At 40.7% G+C, this 15,043-nt stretch overlaps 1 protein-coding gene across 1 annotated transcript in view; it reads right to left on the bottom strand.

Moving 5' to 3' along the window:
• Positions 1–14,330, bottom strand: part of LOC8026296 (medium-chain acyl-CoA ligase ACSF2, mitochondrial-like) — a 138,323-nt gene extending 123,993 nt beyond the window's left edge. The window contains exon 1 of the mRNA XM_002403062.4: positions 14,248–14,330. Coding sequence (XP_002403106.4) covers positions 14,248–14,330 — 83 coding nt within the window. The remainder of the gene's footprint in view (positions 1–14,247) is intronic.
• Between the last annotated feature and the right edge of the window lie 713 nt (positions 14,331–15,043).

The raw sequence follows: 15,043 nt of genomic DNA, 5'->3' as shown, positions 1-15,043 counted from the left end.
GCATATTACCTTTCATTTAAATCGCCTTGGTAGCCGTGGCGGCACGGTATGCATTTTAGTTTAAAAAATAATATAACTATGAAATATTCTCAGACTTTACTATAAGTACAAGTGTTTGTGAACTTTTGTCAATTAAAATACAAAACACGGTGATTTCCGTTAGCTAGCGCAGTTCCAGTGTCATCGTAACTGCACTCTTGAATTGTTTAGAAGCAAGCTTTGACTTTATCACAAAAATCGTTTCAATATCATCTGGGGCGAGAACATCAAAATTAATAAGATAAAAAGTTATTACACGAGGTCCAACCAGATATTTTACTAATGTTGCCTAATTTGCGTAATTTTATTACGCTACCCACAATAGTGACAGAGCACTAGACTTCATCTATAGTTAATCTCTATTAACAAAATAATGCTTGGCCGTAGTAAAAAAAGGTGTTCGTTTGTGGCCTAATTGACCATCTACCAATGCTTATCTGTACGAAGCGGCATGTTAAAAAATACCATATTGCGGCCTGCACGCCAAATAAAGAAAATAACAGAAACATGCCTTACCATCTTTCTTGATAAACGGGCACAAACAACTTGAGAAATTGTACAGAAAACAGATGACGCAAATGATGCATATGTTGAATTTCTGAGCATTTTAAGACCGATATACGTATCAAGTATTCTTGTGCTCGTATTTGAAAAAGCGTAAATATTCGTAAGGCATGGGTTCACTCCGAGCTTCTCGCAAGTATAGAAAGGAAGAACAAGCTCTACATCCAGTGCATTAATACTAAATACCGAAAATTATTACGTGACTTTTAAACTTGTCGTAATCGTCTAAATAATGTACTAAAAAAGAGACGCGATTACTCTGCAAATCAATTCATTTTTGCGGCACGGTGTTTTGAACAAATGTGAAAAAGATTAAATACCGTCTTGAATCATAATGTTTCTCCAGACAGAGTGAATGAGGTAAACAGAAATAATGGTGAATTATTTGGGAAATAACTGAGAGGTGCTTTCTGTAAATATTTTATGAGAATTGTCAATAAAACCGTAACGAACCTTGCGAACATTTTGTCCAATCGAAATTCTATTTTTTTTAACCCTGTAAATGAGTGAGAAATTATTACTACAATTATAAATTTAAGCAGCAGCATGGCTAAAGACGCTGATGAATTTCACATAAAACCAATTAAGCACGCTGCTGACCTTCTTGAACTTTACATAACGCATATATTTATCCTTTGCCTTTGTCAGGCTCTTTTTTATCGAAGAGTTCATTTTGTCCGTTTAGATTAGTTGCACACGAAAGGTGATAAAAATAACGTGGGAAATTACCGCCCTGTGTTAATGCTTCAAATTTTTATTAAACGCTGGAAGTATATACTTTATACCGGTTTATTCACTTTGAGCAGAACCATAACCTCCCAATTTGGTTTCCGTAAATGGCTCGGTACGGAGTATGCCTTGCTCGCGCTGAAAGAAGTAATCTTGACTGCACTTGAGGAAGACAAATTGGCTCTTGGTATCTCTGTCGAATTAACTGAAGCATTTCATCATGTAAGTCATACAGCACTAGTTCAAAAACCTCAACGTCATGGTCTCCGCGGCAAGGCTGCATCCTTAATTACGTCTTACTTAAATCATCACATACAAACGGTCCGTATCGACGATCATTTCTCCGGTCCATTTCCTGTTTCTTGCGGCATACCACAGTGGAGTATTCTGGGTCCCTGCCTTTTCAATATGTACACAAATGACATCGTCTTTGTCAGATCAGACGTTAAAATTATCATTTACGCCGACGATACTAGTATATTTATAGCCGGAAAGCTATCTGATTAAAGAGTCGATAAAGCAAATTTCAATCACTTGATGGATGGAGGTGCCAAAATAGCGTAAAAATGAATACAAACAAAACATAAGCAGTCTCATTTCGTAACAAAAATTTAACATGTCCTGTTAAATCAGCCAAAAGTGCTAAATTCGACTCCCATGAAGTTGTATCTAGTTTCAAGGTACTAGGGGTGGTTTTGCAAGAAACTTCGTCGTGGGATACACATATTGCTTACGTAGCCACTAAGCTGTCCCAAATAGTCGGACCTGTATATAGTTATCCAAATGTAAACTGCAAACTTTATAGTATGTTGATTCTTTTACAGCCGCAGAAATGCAAATTTAAGGGCCTGTGCCTTTGTCAAGCTGGCCTTTTTACACTTCTTCCGCAAGCCTACAGTATCCGGTACGTTGCACTTCATGCAATGAAACTGGATCAACATTATCATTACACATGACCATCGCCGACAGTATCTTGATGTACGATGAGGTGGAACAGAAGACGTGGGATGAGGTGTTGCCCTGCGTCACGTTTGCGTACAAAACGGCGGTTCGAGAAACAACTGGGAGTGTAACTTTTCAGCTGGTGCACGGCAGAAAGGTGACGACGATGCTCGACGCCATACTGCCCCACGACCTGACGGACGGTGGCACCGACAACACCCAGCTGGTCACCCAATGGCCACAAATGGTACGCCAGCTAGCCGCTTCGTATATAATGACCAACAACGGGTCGACGCTGGCCGGTAGAAACCTTCGTCGCCGCGACGTGGAGTTTCACTCCGGAGACACGGTGTGGGTGTGGACGCCCATTCGCCGCCACGGCCTCAGTCAGAAACTATTAAAACGCTACTTCGGACACCATAGTTAAGTCGCCGCTTTGGGGACTTGAATAACGAAGTGCTCCCTGTCGGAAACCGATTATCAGGATGCCCCCTTGCACGACCCGAAGTGTGCCACGTTGTTCGAATCAAGCCGTTCTACGCGCGTTAGGGCTGTGACACTGCAAGTTCAGCACAAGACATGGAATGAAGTGTTGTCGTACGTCCCTTGCTGGTCGACGCTATGCAACCCACGACCCAGAAGACGACGGAATCGACGGCGCCCACTTGGTAACTCAAAGATTACTGTCGTGATGTAGGCGAGTTGGTTCATGGTAAACGGAAATAAACAGCGCGCAAAAATAGACAAGGACGAAGGGAAGATGCGAACAACACAAGCGCTGGACGCACAACTCAATATATATTGAAAATACACCAACGACGTAAACCGAACAATCGCTTCAGAACGTGTCAAGATAAATAATTTCTTTCTTGTGAAGAAAAACCGATGTTTGGCTGACCCATGCTTCTTACCCCTTTTTTGTTATTGCATACGCTTCCAATAGTTCTTTAGGGATCTATCTGTGCTCATAACGATGATAGTGATGTTGTTGATTTTGGGCTGACATTTACAGGCAGCGCAATGCAGATGCAAGTGACCCCTGCGGTCAACCGGAGTGACCAGTCCTGTTCATTTGCCCTGTCAATAATACACTCTTTCGCAGCTCAGTGGGATCTTGTATACCACACTAACCACACAATCAACATACTTGTTCCTTTGCTTTACGGCACACTGGCTCTTGCTCTCCACCTTTTCCGCAATTCTTAGGCAGAGTTGCACCAACTTTCGGGGTACCGAAAAAACAACAGGGACGTCAAATCGCCCAGCTAGCCTTTTCAAAATGTGCGAGATTTTATATATGTAAGGTCTCGTTGTGGGTCTTTCTTTTTTCTGAGTTAACCCTCCCTTAATCTTTCTTAATAACGTCTGCGCCACTGCCAGAATTACTGGCGCTGTGAAGCCCGCATCTGTCAGCCGATGTACCTCTATCCTAAAACTTACTGACATTGAATGGTAGCAAGAATTTTCCAGGAGGTCTGGAGGCAAGAGGACGCAATCCTCCTTTTTACGAGTTTAGAGTGGGCGGAATCATAAGGCAGAGGTCCCTTCTAGAGCGTGATTGGTAAGGCCAACACACATGACTCTTCAAAATCTAGTCTCAGGCTTAAAAATTGAAGGTGTGCCCCATACTGTTGTTCATGGGTGAACCTTAGTCCCCCAGAATACTGAGTTAAAACATCCAACACTGATTTTACAGTCCTGTCCTCAGAAGCACCTTCAGACCTTTTTGTAACCACTAGATAATCTCGAACGTATTTAAACACTTTGTTAACACAAACCTCGTCTAAGTTTTCGTTGATTGCCTGGTCACATTTAGCAAGAAAATGTCACAAAGTGCCGGTGCTACACAAGAAACAAGGCAAATCCCCCTTTTTTTCACATAGTAACCATCGTCAGGCTTGAATAATGTCGACTTCAAATGAAACTTGAGTAGTTTCAAAAACTACCGACTCCTACGCCACTCTCCTTATGAAACTCAGTGATTCCAACTTTTACACCTTAGACTAGATTTTGAAGAAAGTCACGTGTGTTGGCTTTACCAACCATGCTCTAAGAAGGGACTTCTCCTTTCTGTTTCCGCCCACTCTAAACTCGTAAAAATTAGCATTGCGTCCTCTTGCCTCCAGACCGCCTTAGAAACGTCCTGCTACCTTTCAATGTCAGTAAGTCTTAGGATACAGGTACATCGGCTCACAGATGCTGGCTTCCCAGCGTCACTCATTCTGGAAGTGGCGCAGACGTTCTTAAAAAAGATTAAGGGAGGATTAACTCAGGAAGAAGGGAGAACCACAACGAGACCCCATATGCTGCCTTACATACATATAATCTCGGAATTTTGAAAAGGCTAGCTGGGCGGTTTGACGATCCTGTCGCTTTTCGGCGCCCGAAAGTTGGCTCAACTCTGCCTTAGAATTGCGGAAAAGGCGGGGGGCAAGAATCAATGTGCCGTAAAGCACAGGAACAAGTGTGTTGATTGTGTGGTTGGCCTGGTGTACAAAACCCCACTAAGGTGCGAAAGAGAGTATTATTGACCGGGCAAGTGAACAGGACTGGTCACTCCGATCGACCGCAGGGGGTCACTTGCCTCTGCATTGTGCTGCCTGTAAATGCCAGCCTAAAATCAACAACATCACCATCATCGGTAGAAGCACAGATAGACCCTTAAAGAATTAGTGGAAGCGTATGCAAAAAGAAAAAAGGGGCAAGAAGCATGGGTCAGCCTAACATCGTTTTTTCTTCACAAAAAAAATTGCTTATCTTGACACGTGCAGAAGCGATAGTGTGGTTTACTTCGTTGGTATTTCTTTCAATAAATGTTAAATTGTGAGTCCAGCGCCTGTGTTGTTCGCATCTGCCCTTCGTCCTTGTCTATTTTTGCGCGCTGTTTATTTCCGTTAACTCAAAGAGCAGAGGAGGGACGCCTGCTCGCCCTCCTGCGGATTCATGATCAACAACGTGTCGACGCCAGAGCGTAAAACCTTCATTGTTGTCGCGACGTCCACTTTCAGCCCGGAAACAGAGTGGGGTGTGGACACCAGTTCGCAGCCGCGGTCTCAGCGAGAAGCTGTTGAAATGGTACTTCGGACCGCACAAGCTCCTTCGTCGACTCGGAGATCTGAACTACGAGGTTGATGACCGATGGAAGAACAAGAAAACCATCATGCGGCCTCCACTACCTGTAGTCGTCCACGTCGTGGGCCTCAAGCCATACTGCGCTTGATAAGACTGTGAACTGCGATCCCGTGCTACACCTGATAGGACTGTGTTTTACTAGCCATTGTATTTCACCATTACTTTGCTTGTTTTGCTTTGTTTAGTTTTCCCACACGTTTCACCGAAACTGTGCTCTTTTTAAACGGGGAAGTAATACCATGCTCGACTCCGAGCAAGCGCGCCCGTGGCCGATTCGGTATCGTGCTCGGCTCCCACGTGCACCTGACCGAAGCGTTATCGTGACTGGCTCCTGCGAAAAGGGCGAATGTTTGATGCCTGATAGCGCCCGCACCCTTTTGTTATTTCTTTCAATGTCGCGTTCTGGTAAATTCCAGAACCCTGCTGTTTATTCGTGGTTAGAATGTTCTACGCGCCGAACCTTTTACTCCGATTATTCCAGAAGCCCACGCGTGTTGTACCAAAGGGGCTCCGCGTGGCGAGCCGTTGACAGTCTCGCCCTAAGCTCGATCCTGCTCTCACGCTGCTATCGATGCCTACGACGCTAGCCTTTTGCTATTCTGTGTTTGCTAGAAATTTGCCATAGTAAACTTTTAGCTTATTTTTACTTACTGTTTTTTTAATTGTCATTCGTGACAGCATGCCACAAAACAGCAACGGCCCTCGTCGAGGTTTTTCAAACAGCCAGGTTTTGCCTTTTTGAAAAAGACTGAAGCATGCCCTATTTCTGGCAGATAACCTGTACATTTTGAAAGTATATAAGCTGAGTTTTGGCAAACGTAATCTTAGAAAATGAACTATTGAAAGCAGTGAAAATGTTAACAAAAATAAGCTAACTCGTGTCCATTTATTCTGCTCAAAATATTGGATTTTCTGCTTCTACTAGGTTCTTAAGCCTATCACATTCATACGTATAGTACATAAAATACGCAGTCACTTTTTTAATATATTAAATTGCATTGCTTTAGCGTTTGTTTAATTTAAGTAATAATGGGGGAAATATTTTTTTTAAATATTGTTTAGCGTTTCACTTAAAGAAACTATTTTTATTCTTTATCTTCTTACTTGGCACTGCCTTTTTGTCGTTTCGCATTCACCAAAACGTTTATAACAACTAAAACGTGCTTTCAGTATCGGGCATCTAAACATACCTTAAAACAGTACTTCCGACTACTGGATCCCTACTAAAAAAGAAAAACATGTGGCGCCTCTATGAATGCAAACGGGTTCATACCGGTAAAAGTTTAGCCATACCGGTCACCAGTTTTTAAAAAGGGTCACCCGTATGGCTCAAGAGGGTTCCGCGTATGAGCCATAACGGTCACCTATTTGGGAAAACAGGTCACTCCTTTGGCAAACGGGTCACTCGTCTGGGCAAATGGGCCACTCGTTTGGGCAAAGTTGTCACACGTTTGCTCAAACCGGTGACCATGTGGCACAGACGGGTGACCGGTGACCGCCCAATTGTACCAGTTTAATCAAACGGCTCTCCGGAGCCCGTTCGATAGTGAACGTACAAATCGGCGGCATGCGCATGCCTAATTCAGCCGTGGGAGACTTTTTCCGGAAAGCCAGGAGCGCCGGTTTTGCGGAAACGTAGTATATGGCAAACGTACGTCCGATTTTAGAATATGCTTGCTTCGGGTGGAACCCATACTCACCAGGTCAAGTATGGTGAGCTAAAGCGCATACTGAAACGAGCAGCGCGGTCCGTGTCGGGTAAATTTGATTTCGCTAAAAACTCCTCTGCTATATGTAGGAAATTAGGGTGGCCATTGTTTGCTGACCGGCGGAAGTATCTAAGATTTTCCTTGTTTTACACGGCATTTAATGGCCGAATTGATATTTCTAACGAATATTCCTTGAAAGCCTTAACTTATCTGTCACCCCGTACCGATCACCATCTAAACGTCTGCAAGTACGAGAGCAGAAGAAATATTATTAATTACGCATTTTTTTTAAATTTAAGTTTAAATTTAAATCTAAATATTTCAAATACGCAATAAATACGCATAAATACGCAACCGTAACGAACGGACATAGCCTACAGGATGAAATTGCCTCCTCGCCAGTTTTGTCTTTGGCTAAGTGTCAATTCGATATTGACGTGTGTCACCGAGTTCCCATATTTAACCCTCTCGAAAAGAACATAATCGTCCGCTTTCTGCAGAGCACAAAGCGAGACAAAATCCTGCAGAAATGCAAAAAACAGAGGATTACAACTAAAGACCTTGATTACAGTGGGCATGGCAGCCCTGTTTTTGTGAACGAACACCTAACAAATTCGAACAAGAGGCTACTGGGTGCTGCCATTGCCAAGAAAAAGGGCGTGGGGTGGAAGTTCGTCTGGACTGCCGGAGGGAAAATCTTCGCCCGAAAGAATGAAACGGCAAGTGTTCTTAGAATCGCTGGCATGGCTGATGTGGAAAAAACAACAAACTGAAACGTAACTAATCCCTCAAATAACACACAAAGACATGATAATGGAAGAATTTCAACCAGAGTGTGACTACTTTGACTGTCAAGCATTCAATAAAAAGTATAAAAGAGCGGATGGACAGTTTTCAACAATACATCTAAACGTGAGAAGTATTAAAAATAAGGTTGACAGTCTCGAAATATTTTTGCAGTCTCTGAGTGTGGAATTTCGTGTTATTGTACTAACAGAAGCCTGGTTAACGAAAGATGACAAACCACCATATCTACACGGATACAAGTGTAACAGTGTGTGCCGAGAAAACAAAAGGGGTGGCGGTATAGCTATGTACCTCAAAGATAACTTGCGGTACCGGGTTATGGACAATCTAACGAGAATAAATGAAGGTATAGAAAGCTTACTTGTTGAAGTCTCAAACACCATAGTTGGTGCTTTGTACAGGCCACAGTCTGGCATTGTGTATGAATTTATGGCTTTTATTGAAACCACGCTGTGTTTTCTGGGAATGGAATCCGCCTCATTTATAATTCTCTGGGACATAAATATTAATACGCTATCGATCGATCACCACTCGAGAGAATTCCAAGACGTCATCCATCAGTATGCATGTGGAAATATAATAAACGTACCAACCAGAGTCACTCCAGACACTGCAACAGCCCTTGGCATCTTGCTCACGAACGTTGATATAAATCATGTTACGGCCGGTGCTATTTTATACGACATCAGTGACCATCTACCCATATTCTGCATAAGGTATTTTACAAATTGGAAACAAAATCGTTGTATGGAAAAGTTCTGGTACCGCATAATAAACGACGAAACGCTTAGTACTTTTGCACATGGTTGAAAAAACCCCGAGACTGCGGGTAAACGACAGAACACTAAAATGTCTTCAACCATGTGCAATGTACACCAGCTCGTTTGCGCCCTTACTTTTTGGTCATTAGTACTTTTGGCTACCTAATAGAGCGAGAAAGTTGGGTCGACGTCTTTAGAGAATGCAATCCTATAGTTGCCTATAAAAGCTTCTTGACGAAATTTAAACACTGTTATGATGCTGCTTTTCCTCAACGGGTAAGTAAGCAAGAGCCTAGAAAAATGAGAAAACCGTGGATAACTGCAAACTGCATAAAAGAATACGAAAAAAAAAAACTGCATGTATCATGCTTTTATAAAAAAATCGTGATTCCGCTCTATTGGATGACTTCAAAAAGTTTAGAAATAAATTCAACTTCGACCTAAAAAAAAGCAAAGTGTGAATATTATCAAAATAAACTTCTGCATATTCACAATGACCGCAAGTAGTGTGGGAGACGATTAACTATCTAACGGGCAGGAAGCAAACACGCAGCAGCATCAAGGAAATATTGATAAATCACAAGACTGTTGTCGGTACAGAACTTGTTGACGAAATGAATGGGCACTTTACTAGATATAGGCACGTGCGCGGGAAAAAATGCAAGCTCAGATAATTGCATGCTGGCAGGAAATTAGATGGAATCTATCATGCATTTTCCAACGACGTCAACTCAGATTGATGTCTGAGTTGATGTCGTCAGTCAAAAAAATGATGTTGCAGCTGGCGACGATGAAATAAAAGTGCAACCAATTATGTACACCGCGAACATAATAGGTCCTATATTATCCCACATAATAAATATGATGCTTGAATGCGGTAATTTTCCTGATGAATTAAAAATCTCGAAAGTAACTCCTGTCTACAAGGGTGGCGGAGAGACCTTAATTAATAATTATAGGCCCATTTCAGTACTCCCGGTTTTCTCCAGAATTTTTGAGCGTGTAATCAACGACAGGATAACAGTTTTTTTTAAAATATCATATAATAACTCCTGCTCAGTATGGTTTCCAGAAGGAAAAGTCTGCAGAATCAGCGCTAATCGACATAAAAGATAAAATTGCGGAAAACATTGAAAACAGATTGGTCACACTGGGATTGTTTTTGGATTTAAAAAAGGCGTTCGACACTGTGCAACACGATATTTTACTTAAAAAAACTTAATATATATGGTATACGAGGAATAGCGCTAAAATTAATTAAAAGCTATCTAAATGAACGCTACCAATATGTATGCTTAAATAATGGGTCATCCAGCAAAATGAAAATAAAACATGGCGTTCCCCAAGGCTCTATTCTAGGGCCTCTGCTATTCCTTGTCTATATAAACGATATAACGGAAATACCTGGCTCCCCTCAGTTAATGATGTACGCAGACGACACAAATGTATTTTTTGCTGGTGAGACAAAACAGATCGTAGAAAAATTAGCCAATGAATATCTTTTAAAACTCTCAAAATGGTTAGAAACGAATCGCTTGGGTCTAAATACCAGTAAAACAAAATATGTTATTTTTAAGCCGATAAACAAACGCGATCACAGTACTATCAACAGAATATTTGAAGGTACGTTGCTGGAGCAAGCTACAGAGCAAAAATTTTTGGGGGTGTGGTTTACTGAGGACCTTTCTTGGTCAACTCATGTTAATATGCTCAAGGCTGAACTGTCCCGAGTTACTGGTAGCATATACAAAGTGCACAGTTTACTACCAACCTGGCTTAAACAAACATTATACTACTCTCTATTGTACTCAAAAATGAACTATGGCATCATGGTGTGGGGAAGTACGACAGAAACTAATTACAACAAACTAATTATCTTCCAGAAAAAAATCTTGCGTATGTATGAAAATTATAAAGGAGACAGAAGAAATTTAAGCACGCAACCACTTTTTAATAAATATAATATGCTAATAGCAGATCAAGTATTTTATTTCAAATTATTACAATTGATACACAGAAACAAGCTCCACACTACACCAACATACAATCTGAGCACATACAATATTCGAAACCCAATAAGGAAGATGCCGGCAATAAGAACTAACTATGGCCGACAAAGGCTAAATTTACAGATAAATAAAACTCTGAATAGAAAAGATATGTCCGTAGATTTCCACCAATCTTTTAATAGCTTTATATCTGCTTGTAGAAGAATGCTCGTGGCAAGTGAAATTGCTTTTTCGTCTTTGTTAGCGCCGTAAACTTCATGAGTGTTATAAATAAGTCTTTGATTTTTGTGCATAATTTCATTCCTTGTTTCTTGATGTTTAAGTGTGAGAGAAAAACCTTTTATTGATTTTTTAGTAATACCACTGTGTTGCGGCAAATCTTAATGTGATGTATTGTATACTTGTATTTTTTGCAGTCTACAACGAAAGCCTGTCTTTGTTCCTGGTCGTTTTCGATGATCACTGTCTTTTCTTTTTTTAATTTTATTTCTCAAGGTATATGAAACTCTAATTTTGTTTATATATTTTTAGAATGTTGCACAAATGCTTCGGTCTATTTACTACTAACAGATCGGTTTGGCAAATGGCGCATTTTGTTTCTCTGATGTATTTTCCCCTGTGTTTTTCTACTGCACTGCTGAACTGTACGGGGGGGCAGACGCCCTGTCAGGCACCAAGCCTTTATCTCTGCCCCCCACGCGGAACTTCCCGCGAAACAAATGATAATAAAAAAAAATTGTAAATTTGATTGCTAGTGTGCTTGCCGATTTGTTTGTTTTTGTTTTGTTTTAAATTTTATATTACTACACGTCATTATTGCCGTACCTTATGTCCTTGAAACTTTCCTCTACATTGCACGCATATTTTCGATGCGTAACTTCATATTTTACGTCAATTTATCCTTCTATTTTCTTCTTTTATAATAATTCCCTGCTAAGGACGATGTAGGTAACTGAATGAATAACTAAATAAATACATTTTTGAAAACATGCCAGGTTTAGGCTTCATTTTTGTTGTTTTGATTTTCATGTGGTAACTTTGGGTCAAAACTGCCAGACAAGTGTGATTTCCGCTTCATTACTGATAGTGCTGGTGCTTCGGTTCATACTCGGAATGTTTGGCTCAAATCTGACCATCCGTCAATTATGTGGTGAGCCAGATAAAACCCATTGCAATGAAGAAAAAAAAGTCATCTGGCACTAACACCTTGGAGTAAAATCGTATTAGGCCTATTATGCCCTTAGGATTATCAAGCTTATGCAAAGTTTTAGGTTTCTCTGACGTGCTACCTTTCTAGTGATTGTGATTGTGCATTTACCTCCATCATATCGGAATAAGATGTAATTATGTTTTCGTTTAACAGCACTTAATACAGCTTGTCGATGACAGTAGAGTAGATTGTTGGGCTAGTTGGTTTTCGATGACATACGTGTTTGTTGTCTTTAGTGTATACGCTAAACTGCTTCAAACATGTTATTTGACATCGAGCGTTATTGTCGGAAGGACAGCCCAAGCATGGACTGAAGATGGAAACTTATTATTGGACATAATGTCAACAAGTCCCTAAGGAATTCAGGAAGAGCTATTCAAATTCCTTCTGACTTTCCTTTAGACAATCGCATCTAAAGACCTTCATTATGCAAACAATAGGAATTACTGAAAGTACGAAGAATTCGCACACTCCTTGGTGACACCGGCGAAACAATCCCCCAGGCAAAACTAGAAAATTTGAAAAATTGTTAGCCCTTTCTTATGCGTGTACTAGCGGCACAACCGATCCTATGAATATTCTTTCTAATTTAAAATTTGCCAATGAGACGGAAAATGCATATAACTTCAAAGGCATTTGGTCGTAAAGGTATTGCCGTCAGCGAGACAAAACAATATTTTTACTACTTCAACCATGACGAAGGCTACATCCGTCGGAAACATGTCACGGGGAGTATCGTCCTCTCGTATACATAAAAACATGACATTATGAATGCACGTCTCAGTTCTAAACATCTGTAAGGTGATAAAATGACTCAAAAAGACAATGCCAGGTAAAACAAAAACTACAAATAGTTTTTTATGTGTCGAAAGAACATACTGTTTTCAATTGGGAATCTAGGTACATGGTCAGATTAAAATCAAAACAGCGGAAAGACACAGGGACAAGTGGAAGAGCTATGTTTGTTACCTCTTCCACTTGTCCTTCTGTCTTTGCGCTGTTCATATTTTATTTAAAGACCTCCAGTTTTTTTAATAATTGCAGAATTTAAACAAACACTATACAAGTGCAATTGCAGTTGTTAAAGGGTGCGTAGTACCATATTCTTTATGTGCGCTAACTTTAAAGACACTAGTTTTCGAAACCTAGACGAAACAGTCGTATGTTTTATGCATAATTTTCTCCGAAGGCGTGTTTGCATATATTCGTTGAAATTTCCGCCGCCAAAACTAAACTTATTTTATTTTACATTTGACAAAACTATACTTACCTAAAAAAACATAGGTTAGGCATAGCTAATAGTTTAGGCTTCCAAACCTGTTCAAACATTGCAGAGACAGCAATCCCAAAAACAAAAATGCCGACGGCCGCTGCTCGTTTATGAAATACTTGGATGCGATATAAAAGAGACGCCATAATAATGCGAGGCAAGAAAATAAATATAAGACCTTTTCTTAAATTGTGCTTATTTTGAACAAAACCTGAAAATGTTTCGATTTACGGAATTTACTTCTCAATATAAACAAGTAATACAACCAACAGCATCATATTCTTCAAAAGTCACTAAAATGTGTAGTATATGGCATATATTGGATGTGCTAATCTAAAACGTCTACTTGTCGGAGTACTTCACGCTCAGGTGAAAGAGCCTTTGAATAATGCACGTTAACATGTCGGCGTTTCGCGAGCAAGCCGAATGACTTCCTACCGCACGTTTCCGCACGGCCATGCACGTATGTCTAACAACGTCACACATTTTTGGCAATATTGCTTACAGCGAGGCATGTTTGGAATTGTTTTCGAAATACAAAACTACACTTCTCAACTCTCTTGTTAAATTACACATTAATTACCTTATCAAAGTATAGAGGACCTGTTACTTATAGTTTTGAAACAATCGTAAATAAAATCTATCATTGACGACAATCGTCAAAGCCTCGTTTTCCTTGACGGCTGATTTGGGATTTTATTTCTTTAAAACTAAATATGTCTTAACTTTTTTATATATAACTCGTTGTCTTCCGCAAGGCATGCTGCATAATAAGTAAAAACGCAAAGAAGCATTTAAAAAATATACGAATGTACTTTTTGCTTGAATCCAAATGAAACCACCCAATCATATTTCACATACTACGTTTGCAGAAAAATATGTATTTAAATATTAAAAGGAAAAGCTGCGTGATTAAAATCAGGCAGCTTTTCGCACGTAGAACGTCTCGGAAAAGAACGAATATTTAGTTTACCGTGGCTGTCAGCTACACAACTGAAGTAATTAACTAACCTTTGTTCTGCGTTTTTGTGGCTAAAAGATATATGCAGTATTGTGCCGACATCGTGAGACTTACCGTTGGCCTTGGTGTATTTTGTTCACTCTTCTAGTCACGCATCGGAGAGGATTTAACACGGCTCGAGCGCAATTTAAGAACATCTTGATTGTAAGCTCTACAAAGAAAGACGCTTCAAAAGGACGAGTGTTGTCCGGGTATATTATGCGAGAAAACAAGGTATGAGCTTTTCACGTAGTCCTCCAATATGTATCCTAGCCTGGAGAGAGAATGTAGGGCACTGAAATTCAGCGAATTTTGTTGAAGCTTAATGATTACACAGTCCTAACTCAAGCCTACCACCTGTGCACAAAATGGGAGACATGTGCATACCATCCGGGGCAAGCCTTTTTTTTTTTAGCTTTGAGAGGTTTGTACTTTAATTAATGAAAGGTACCGGTGGTCAGCAGGAAATTCATACATGGCTTTTACACTCCACCGAATGATATTGTTGCGTGGAGTCTTTATTTGTTTTTTTGTTTTCTAAGTGACGGGGCATCACTTTACTCCGTTTCAGGATATTTTGGCAAATTGTGGAGGCTGCAGCCTCCGCGACCTAATAAGAGCGTCGGAGCGAGGCACATGACACCGCGTCACGGGAGCGTTTGTGTCACTGCGCCGAGTGCGAGGCCCAGAGGTACCGACTGTCGTCTGGTGGCCCGAAAAAGTCGTGTGCTGAAAAACAAACCAACACCAGATGAACGCCCACCGCAACAACATTGCCGTTCACCAGAGAAACGCGCTGTTCGGGAGCAGTTCAAGAGACAACCATACGCTCAATTTACCGGCGAATCTGTGGCGGGTGCGACGTTTAGAG

Source organism: Ixodes scapularis, unplaced genomic scaffold (assembly GCF_016920785.2).
Source record: "Ixodes scapularis isolate PalLabHiFi unplaced genomic scaffold, ASM1692078v2 PGA_scaffold4__175_contigs__length_147842914, whole genome shotgun sequence".
NCBI classification, from domain to species: domain Eukaryota; kingdom Metazoa; phylum Arthropoda; class Arachnida; order Ixodida; family Ixodidae; genus Ixodes; species Ixodes scapularis.
Note: the sequence above shows the minus strand (reverse complement) of the source record. Positions and strands in the feature narration are given on the sequence as shown.